Here is a 10,720-nt window from a genome sequence, read left to right as displayed (position 1 = left end):
AGTGTTGTGAGGATGACCTGGCTGATGTCTGAGTGAGGGGGGAGATAAAACTCCACATAAATCAGCTCAGCAGGGGGGTAACAGCAAGCTCCCACAAATCATATCAGGAATCTTAGGTTGTCCTGATCCTGGTGAGGAATTCTGGGATGGCTGCCAGATTTCAGAGCGTCAGAGGGACACATAAGCAGTGGTCTCGCTGTTGCCCTTTTTACACCGCTTCCAGTTTCTATACCTATTAGTGTCGGACTTCATAACAGAATTGAATTAAAGAACTGAAATTAAAAATCGAGGGAGACTCTCTTGAATGCACCGTTAGGTTTGTTAATCAGGTAATAACGCAAATGTTGTAAATTTCTCTCACTACACCATTGCAGGGGATTTAAAATAAATCCGACCGAGGTGCAAACTTGAAGATTGAATATGAAAAAAGTGACTGGAGGACTGATAGTAGTTTTATGGCCGTTCGTGGTTTCCTCCCTGTTTCTTTGCCAAAGAAGATGAAAAAGGTCTGGAGTTTTTTCCAGTTGTTGCATTTACTAGCTGTTTAGTGGGATACTTAATAACTGCTCCACAGATGTGTTGCAAAACTCTTCACTTTCTACAAGAATTCAGTCAGTCATTGACTGCAAATTATTTACAAGCAAGTTTAAAAAATAATCTCATGATCTGTTTAGAGCTTGTAAAAAGATAATGCAAAAAATAAAGAAAAATCACTGTAATGTCCAACAATTTATGTAATATATTTCTTAGCTTCCAGTTAGTCACTTTTAAGGCGATCTATTGACAGATTTGTGATACCCTAATCATAACTATGTTTTCATTAGTGCAGAATCGCTTCCAAAAGTGGATTGTTTTCATTAGCCTTTATTGAATTTGCTCACACAGACAGCACGCGCTCCTCGTCTCTTTGCCATGTTGCACTGCCAGGATACAGCAGTAGACCAGAGGGAACAAACCAAAACTCCAAACCGAACTTGTTTTTCCACGGCCGCAATAATTTGGAGGGATCGGTGCAGGATGTGATCCTTCCAGTACTGGTGCACTCTGAAACACATCTCAATGGCTTACACCATGTAGTCATGTTGTTTTTACTGTGGTACGCAAAGTGTACGGTGCACACTTGATGAACTTACAAAAGGCCACATTTTGAATACCCGTGGACCAGTAGAAGTAGGGTATTCACCCCAGAACAGAATGCAAAATGAGAACAAATATTGTGTGAACTTGGGAGGAAAGCCACCACTGAGCTGGTTGCAATCTGCAACTTGTGCCTCCAGATGCCACTTAATCCAACACACTGGACTTTTAATTAAAGCTGAACGTCTGTTCTTCTTATCTTACCTGCTTTATTTCAAATCCCTTCTAGTGAAGACATGTCACTGTCCAAATACTTATATACTTGACTGTACAAGTGATAAGGAACATGGATGCAAGAAAATCATCATAAACAGATGTTATTTGTACAAGGCTGAGGGGTTGTAAATCAAACATGGGCTATATTTCTATCAAGAAGGTAGCGTCTGTTTTCAAGCAAGTAGAAGCAAAGGGGAGGAGAAGGAGGCTCAAGAGCATGTAAGTGGAAAGATGAAAAGGCTGCCGGGGTGGCGAAGGATGAACATTAAAAACATTAAAAAGAGAGAATTACAGTGGCAGAGAACAAGGTCTTCTAGGGAGTGCTCAGAGAGCTCGGGGAAAGAACAAAGGGAGAGCTTGAGGTTTATTGAAGCTCTCTGCAGATAGGACTCTGGATGAGTGTACGACACATGATCGTAAATCCCAAACCCCATATTCCGTAAGCTGGGGCCAGGGTCAGAGAGGGAGAGCACAAAGGGAAGGTCTGAGGAGAGGTGGGAGGTAAATGATGATACAGAAAAGTAGTCTGAAACAAAAGCCATCTTAAGGTTGGTTCTGAATCACTGAAACCAGATGTGAGTCAGATGCTTTTCCTCTGAGGTACTTTAAGCACTGTATTAAGTGCTCTCTGTGCACAGAGGTGGGACTGAACATGGCATCATAGCAAATGGCAACAAGGTCAGAGTCATGACGCATCGATCAAATTAACGTTCTCTGCCGGTTGTTATGATCACTCTGTGTCTCTCAATAGACATTCCTTACATTCAGTCCTCTGTTGATGCACATACAGCTCCAATGAGTCATTAGAGCTTTTAAAAACTCAACTGATCCTCAGAAACAGGAATGATTACAGGCGTCGTTTCCGCTCCTGTGGGGCGAAGACATGCCACGACTTAATTATGCGACAGGTGCCAAACAGGAGTAGAATTTTTCATGTTTTCTTCTTAAAAAGATAAAATAAGATAATCATTCATTCGTGTGATTAGCAGTTGTACATTTACGAGTAGATTTCTTCAGATGAGACAGAAATGTCACAGATGAGATATAAGATTGTTTCTGAAACCAGAACTCCCAACATGAAATGCAGGCTCTGTTGCTAAACCACAGAAAACAGGATACTTAGTAGTTTATAAAAGATATTCAAAAGCTTCTTTCCATTTGAAATTATCTCTGACGCCCTATATGTAGTGTTTGGGACTATTATCCAAATAGTTGGTAATTGCATACATCATCTTAAACAGCAAACCAAAATGTGAAAATGATGAATTGGGCTGCAGGGTGGTGTGGTGGTTATGCCTGTCGCCTCACAGCAAGTTTCCTGGTTTGAATCTCAGTTGAGTCCTTGCTATGTGAAGTTTGCATGTTCTCACCATAAGCTATAAACTACATTGGAAGTTAAGTTGAGCTGGGATTATTCTCGTGTATCGCATATTGTGACATCAACACAATCAACCGACCTCAGGTACGCTGGACTCGCTGCAGTTTTCTTCATAACCACTAGATGTCCCTGTAGAGAACACAGTACTGCAAGACTGCAGGAGGAGTTCTAGAGGAACTTATACATGAAGTATTATACATGTATATATAAATAAAAATATACAATATTTATATATATACATTAATCTAACTACACAATTTCAATGTCAGGTTTCACAGTTGAAGGTCCATTTTCTAAATCTCTATGTTTATAATCAATATGCTTTCTTAATTATATCTATCTTTTATTATTCTTTTGCAGTGTTTGTGTGCATACTTGACTAAGAGATCAACCTAGTTCAAGAGGGAAGTCTCAGATTTGTTTAAAATATTTGCAGCAAATATAGTTTTCCAATAATAATGTACACAATTTTACAATCCATGCCTTTAAAGACTTTTTCTAAAATTCTCAAGAACTTGTAATGCAAAAACTAATTGTTTTATGTGAGTGATCAGATGGAGAAGTGTCATAGTGATGTCCATTGCGTTCTATTCACCTGTTTTCTTCAGTGGCAACCAGGTTGTTATTCCTTTGCCAGTCAATTTAATTCTCAGTAGTTTTGCAAGATCACAATCACGAGAATGTTTCTAACAAACCTTCTGGCATGTCAAAAGTGATTATATCACACAGTATCATGGTAATGATTCAGAACATGTTCAAGATTACATTTTTGATTTCTCAGCAATAAATGTGGTAGGAGCAAGGACTGGCAGAATTAGTATAATGTTGAGAAAATGACACTAGAGTTGCCTGCTAGAGTTTGAATTTGACTGAATATCAAAAAAGCCTTTCATTCTCCAACTAACATTTAATTTATTAGGAATGTAAAACTGTCAAAATATTATCTTGTGCTGCTTCTGGGGCTTCAGTGCACTTGTTAGATTTGTTACTACCTAAAATTACCAATGCAATCAGTGAAGCTGAGGAGAAGAATTCTAAAATACAAGAATCACATTTGTTGAATATTAATGATGACATTCAGTATTTCCATTGATCACGTTTTTTTCTTACTTTAGTTTTCCTTATATCTCCTCCTCCACTAAACAAAAGGCGGCTGGTTTGTTCAGCAGCCCAATTAGCACATACATACCTTTTTAAATAAATCCCTCCGAGCCAGATGATTAGTGGAAAAGTCAGGAATTTGCTCTGTTCAAATGAGGCTCGAGATGTATGTGCATGTGTCACTTTGTGTGTGTGAAAGTGTCACTCATCATACAACACTGGTGACGTACGTTCCCTGGAGATTTAAATGATGGTACACAGTACTGTAAATATGAAATAATTCATATCCCGATGCAGTCCTGATGCAGTCCTGAGAGAAGTTGTCAAACACAACTGTTAACATGTTGACAACAGTGGTCCTGTCAGCGCTCCTGATGCTGGGGGGTCTTGGAGGGGCAGCAGCCTCTGACCTCCATGCCTTTGGAAAATCCATGCACAGTGATAACGCTTTGCAGAGCAGCAAAGACGGCAGACACACAGTGAGGAAACAGACGCACCAACAGGTAAGAATCGCTTAAACTCATCTTCCTCTTCCACTTACAGCTCCATCAATAGGCTAATATTAGAGGAGATATAATATTTTCAAAATTGATGAAACATTTGAGACATTGTTCAAGAAATAAAAACAAATGTCCAAAAAGCATTTCATGCTTTTAATTGCTTTTAAAAGTCAAGCAGCTATCCTCTCATCATGGGCAGACATCATTCTAAGCTCTGTGAGCTAACAATGGACAGCTATTTTGAACATTTTCTGAGCTTTTAAAGACGAGCCAAATAATTACTAGAAGAAATATTGCTAAGTTGCTGCCCTGTTGCCCTTGTGTTCTTGTATTTCAGCTGCAGACATCACAAAGAAATGTGCTACCGTAGCACGTTTTTATAGGTGTACCAGAAAGTTGCTGAAAAGGTCCACTCATGTTCACGTCTAGTGGTCCCTGTTTGTGTTAAAAACTGCCCTTATGATATCAAATCTGTACTCACTCACCATGCAGACACATTTATACCAGTTTTTGAGAACATATCATTGGCTTTTATATCAACTTTGACTAACTGAATAGAGGAAATGGCAGCCCAGTTGAGTCATTAGCACAAAAAATGATATACAACTAATTATTTTTTCAATCAATTTTCTCGATGTAAAATAAAAATTGTGAAAATTACAAAATGTTTGTGAAACCATGTCCACAAATGACTTGTTTTATGCAATAATCAGTATAAAAAGCTAAAAAAAAAAAGAAGAATAAATTCAATTTAAAATCATATAGTAGCAAAAAAACAACAGTTGTTCTAATTTTAGAGGATTTAACAAGAAAGTGGCATTTTGAGTGATTAATAATAAGTCAACTAACAACAACACAAAACTGATTTAATCCTACTTTCCAGGCAAAAAGTGGAATCCGCAGGAGTTTAGATCTGGAAAACTTCAACATCCATGTGACCCCCACCACTAGCAAGATCAGCCTGCCGACAATTATCAAGCTCTACCCGCCCACTGCCAAACCTCTCCACATGCACGCCAACATGCCCATGCGCTTCGGGAGGGAGAGCAGTCCCAGCGATGAGAGGGTGCCGAACTCATCCCCGAACATGCCGCAGAGGTTTGGAAGGTCCTGGAAGGTGATCCGAATGTGTGCAGAGTGCCGTGAAGTCCGAGAAGCACCGAGCCCCGTGCTGCCTCAGAGATTCGGGAGAAATGCTCCTTTCTGGAGCCTTCTCAGGACTCTGGCCAGTGAGCAGTTATTGAACGCTGGTTTGCACTGGTAAACAACTTATTCACTAGATAGTATAAAGTCTCACATCAGTCTTGTTCTTTGGTAAAAGAGCAGGAACTCACAGACACGTGTTTGAATTTTTCTCATTTTAAAAACTGTGTATTTATTCATCCTACAGGACTGAAGATGTTGACAATCCATCCAGCTCTGAAGAAGAAGAGGAGATGGAGGAAAAAACACTTTAAGGGATGAGCATCTCTTTTAGGCCTACTTTGAGGTCTACCCGAATAAATCTCAACATTTTGTGTTTTTATTGTCAAGGTAATTGTTAAAGCAAAGGTTAGAGTCCACCTTTTTGGATTTAGATGTAGTCTCTTTGAACATAGTCCTGTTATGACGGAAAACACTTCTTGAATAGATACTAATAATAAAGCTTGAAAACAAAGTTTCAGAAAAATAAAAATACAGCTTCAAGCACTGAATCCCACAAAATGGTGTCATCTTGTTTTCTGAAGTCCATCTTGATCCTAAGATCATTCTTTTTCACACGGAGATCACACAGACGTGTGACACGAATACACAAACAATAATCAAAACAAAGTGCATTGTTCAGTAACTGTAACTGTTGTAGTAATTCTTCAGAGAAAAACAACAACTTTTCATTCTTAAGCAAGCGATGAGAAATAAAAACCTTGCAACCCAGCAAACTCGGAAAAAAAAAATGCAACTCTCTCTTTTTTGTGTGATGAATTGGGCTGTATATCTTCAGAGGTTATGGAATGATTTTGAACTCAGCACTGATCATCAAAATCTCAGCATGCCTTATATCTGGCGAAAAACACTTTCAATTGACCAGAAAATGAGACTATTCAGTCTACACAGCAACTAACCACTGGAGGGAGACAATTACTGATTCTCATCAGTGTGGTTATGCAAAAGCAACATGTCACTACTTGAAACTCCAAGTACCAGGACAGAATTATGAAATGTACCCTGCGATGGACTGGAAACCCATCCAGGACGTACCATTTCTCTTTCCCATTGGCAGATGGGATAGGCCTCAGCTTCCCCAGCGATCCTGAATTTGATTAGGTGTGTAAGAAGAAACGACAGATGGCTTGAAGTATAAAATGTTTGTGGGGTAGAAAATACACTGTCCTCTATTTTAGATTAGACTGTTTATATCTTTCATTCAATTTAAGATAGACAAACAAGCAAAAAAAAAAAGTTGTAAGTCTATAAGGAGTCTGGGGTCCTGTACAAGGGCTCAAACTTGATAACACATTGTAAAAAACACAAATCATGTGAATCCCATTAGCTGTCTGTAAAAACAAAAAATAATTAGCCCCCCAAAAAATACAGTAATTGTGTGGTACCTGACGTGCCAGCATACGATGAACATGAATATTTTCTAAATTTGAAAAGTGATGTGCCAAAAGATGACACTACCCTTCCCCGACATGTACATGTTTAAAACAAGGGACTCTCAAGAAGAGGAGGTATCAGAATGCCAAAGTATTGACTTTCTACAGGTTTCAGCAATAAAAAGCAGAAATTCCACGACAGAATTGATGGCTTTCTTCACTCATAAATTGTCTTTTAACAAATAAAAAAAAGCATCTTCTGAACAAGTTATCAATGTTAAAATCTTGAATTATCTTCATGATAGTCATGATAGTTCTGATGGTCATGATGGTTCTTATAGTGATCAGGCCCATGATTTCCATAACAGCATGAATAGGCTGCAGGTTAACTGGCATCTTTATAGCTCAAGCACCTGATTTCATCTAGCTATGAAGTGACAGGTGGAAACAGGTCTTATTTTTTTAAAAAGCCATTGGCTGAAACTGTGGGAGCTGATCAATCTTTCAAATTAGCTCAGCATATCAAGATATCATCAGATCTAATAGCTGCATCAAATAAGACTTTCGTGTCAATATAAAAATTAATCAGAGACCTAATTCATTACTGATTCATATGTTTTTTTTTTGTTTGTTTTTTTTCTAGAGCAACCAGCCTACAGCTCAGCACACATTACAGACATACCTCACCTGTCTTTGGAGAGGGGTGTGACCTACATTTAACAGCTTATTCAACCCGACTCAGCCACTCCCCTTTGAAATATAAATCTTTGGGATGAAATTCAGCTAGAAGCAGCTGGAAACCTGACAAACAAACAAACAAAACTCGAAGGAGCTGGACTTTGAAACTTCTGCCCGGAGGTACCTGAACTGAACAATCCCGTCTGACGGTGCGTTTCGCCTCTTGCGCGGTCGTTGCTGCCTATTGGTTAACTTCATAGGTGACAGCGATCTTTTTCTTCCTCCGTTTGGAAACAATAAACGAGCCGGTTTTAGTGCTTCATCACAAACCGACTTATTTAAGGGCGTTTTTAGTTTTAGAACTTGTCAAGTTCGGTGACATTAACGTGATATTCAACATGTCAATCCATGTTTCATAACTTCTGTAACCGGAAGTTTGACAGTGCTCAGCATTTTGTGTAACTGATGTGTTTTTTTTCACTCAGCTCAAACATTTCTCAGCTGTGATGTGACTGGTTGTGTGTCCACTGTCATTTCCTCCAGCCGCTGACCATGGGGGACATTAAGAAGGGGAAGAAGGTGTTTGTCCAGAAATGCTCCCAGTGTCACTCTGTGGAGGAAGGGGGCCGCCACAAGGTGGGGCCCAACCTGTGGGGGCTGTTTGGAAGGAAGACGGGGCAGGCACCTGGCTATTCCTACACACAAGCCAACATCGAAAAAGGTACGACTTACTGCAGAAAGGCAGAATTCAAACGAGCGTTAGAGAGCAGAAGCAGTGAGTGACAAATGGAACGTATAAGCTGGCAATCAGGGGTAATTAGACACATCAGCCTGAATGTATTTGCTCTTTTATGCTGGATTAGAATGAAGGGATATAAAGTGATGTAAAGATGCTTTTATAGACCTTACACTGTACTCAGTAATTTAGCATGTAACCATTTTATCGCCTTCTTGTTTGGTGGGATCGCCTTCTTTTCTGTGGGAGAAAGTCAGCGGAAGACCACAGATGGACAATGCCTTGTATTCAGTTTTGGTCGTGTTTTAGAACAGAACTGTGTTTCTCCTCTGTATTGATCTCAATTGAGAATTTTGAATGAATATGTTATCATTATAGAGTGCTGATGTGGGAGCATGAGTGTCAGTGTTTCTGTTGTAGGGTTGAGAGGAAGCTTATGTTTTCTATACCTGACCGTGAGGCAGCAGGTCTGAACAAGTAGTAGTAGTTTTCCTCTTCGACTCAGCGCCTCCGACACAAAGCAATAAAAGCAGAACACAGACATTGCATGTGCGAGAAGGCATTGGAGAAAACAATATAAAAAAAATGCTGCATACCATACTATGTGTTTGTTTCTGCCTCTTATTCAGGTATCATATGGGACCAAGAAACTCTGAACGTCTACCTTGAAAACCCAAAGAAGTACATTCCGGGTACCAAGATGATCTTCAGCGGGATCAGAAAGAAGAAGGAAAGAGCTGATATTATAGCATATCTAAAGGACGCCACCTCCTAAAATACTGATGATGCAGACTGCACACAGACAGCTGTGGATAGGTGCATTACACTGTACTTTGAAAGAAAAAAAATGCCATTTTAAAGCGTTTTTATTTTCATTTGGAGTTTATATTTCAGAATGGGTTTTAAGATTTCTATTGCTGCTTCCTTTTCTAACTGCATCATAGTTGCCACGGCGTGTTGTGTGCAGAGGGCTGTTTTTAATCACAGTGTGAGTCAGCCTTCCTGCATCTTGTAGATTTTCCAGAGAGTTCAAATTTTACTGCGTTGCGCACACCAACTACACCCTCACTACCCTGTTGTGTTTACATTTATCTTCATTCTTCATTCCAACATAAAGTGTTCCCTGTACACTCTTCTGTTTGCATGTTTCAAAACGGGTAGGCTGTTTTTGCTCATCTATTGGAAACCATTGGGTGTTTTTAATAGACTTTTATAATCGTGAGATTGCATTTTAAATGGGAGGATACGTTCTTATTCATACCGTTCTTTACATTTATTTTTGTTTTATCTTGTATGAGGGAACTTAGGTCAAATAGAATTGTTTACATAAAAATGGGCACTAATTTGGGTGAAAGTTAACAGTTTAAACAGGATCTAATCATGACCTTTTGAATATGAGACAAGACATTTATATTATATGCTTTGTACTAACTGTTTTATACCTTGTTGTCATATAATTTTTCAAAACAGCCTTGAGTTTCTTCATGACCAAATGAGTATGGTAATAAATAAACAAACTTTTGTCAAAGGTTTCAGGTTGCACTAGAGAGAATTTTGGAGTGAATGTTGACAGCTCTTTTAAGACAAATGGATAAAAAACTGTCACCTCTTGACTCAGCTACTGTATGTGTGTCAAGATCAGTCTTTTGTGCCATTTGCAAATAGTTGAAAACACGGCAGCATCTAAATGACTTGAAAAAGTGTGCATACATAACTCCAGGTCTTGGCATCCCTTTATGGAGTTTAGATCTGTTTCCTGATTGTTTTTTTTTAGATTTAATGTTCACTTTTGAAGCTTTAAATGCACAGGCACGATTTTATTTAACCCATCTTCCCAACCACACCGACTGCAGTCAACCAGCCAGTTTCTTTTAGATGTTTAATCCAGATTAAATCACAAAGGGGAGCTTTTGTATTGGCTGCCCAGAACTTGTTTAACATTTTACCTTTCCTTATAAACACTTCTCAGACTGTACATATATTCAGTACTTTAGACTCACTTCTTTACCTTGGCTTTCAACTTGAGTATAAAGTATGAAACTTAAAAAAAATTGTTCTGCGTTATGTTTTTTTCTATTTTTCAGACTTTTTCCCTATTTTATCTTCAAATGTTTGTTTTTTTCATATCCTATTGCTGTTTTTGAATTTGACTGGACTGCAAACCATTTTGGTAAACATCTGTTGAACTTTATACATTCATTTACGTTTGTGAGATTTAGCTGTTTTTGTTGAAATGTATTGATTGTTTTAAGAAACGAGGACTTTTATGTTTCGGTGGGTGATAATTTTCTATTTTTGGTTTTATTATATGTTGTATTTGTGGTTTTGCCATTGTGTATTTTCCAGTGTTTTTTTTTGCACCTTAGGGACACCGACAGTCATCTTGATAATAATAAAT

The 10,720-nt window shown here is 38.6% G+C and overlaps 2 protein-coding genes across 2 annotated transcripts; both read left to right on the top strand.

Moving 5' to 3' along the window:
• Nucleotides 1–4,173: 4,173 nt before the first annotated feature.
• On the top strand, nucleotides 4,174–5,789 carry npvf (neuropeptide VF precursor). Its single transcript, XM_072370112.1, has 3 exons — nucleotides 4,174–4,335; nucleotides 5,216–5,592; nucleotides 5,723–5,789. Exons 1-3 carry the CDS (start codon nucleotides 4,174–4,176, stop codon nucleotides 5,787–5,789), a joined length of 606 nt encoding a protein of 201 aa, XP_072226213.1.
• A 1,968-nt stretch (nucleotides 5,790–7,757) lies between these two features.
• Nucleotides 7,758–9,396, top strand: LOC140274867 (cytochrome c-a). The gene is made up of 3 exons (XM_072370246.1): nucleotides 7,758–7,846; nucleotides 8,130–8,307; nucleotides 8,952–9,396. Exons 2-3 carry the CDS (start codon nucleotides 8,139–8,141, stop codon nucleotides 9,095–9,097), a joined length of 315 nt encoding a protein of 104 aa, XP_072226347.1. The 5' UTR covers nucleotides 7,758–7,846; nucleotides 8,130–8,138; the 3' UTR covers nucleotides 9,098–9,396.
• The last annotated feature ends 1,324 nt before the right edge of the window (nucleotides 9,397–10,720 follow it).

Source organism: Leuresthes tenuis, unplaced genomic scaffold (assembly GCF_036924035.1).
Source record: "Leuresthes tenuis unplaced genomic scaffold, fLeuTen1.0.hap1 SCAF_18, whole genome shotgun sequence".
NCBI classification, from domain to species: Eukaryota; Metazoa; Chordata; class Actinopteri; order Atheriniformes; family Atherinopsidae; genus Leuresthes; species Leuresthes tenuis.
Note: the sequence above shows the minus strand (reverse complement) of the source record. Positions and strands in the feature narration are given on the sequence as shown.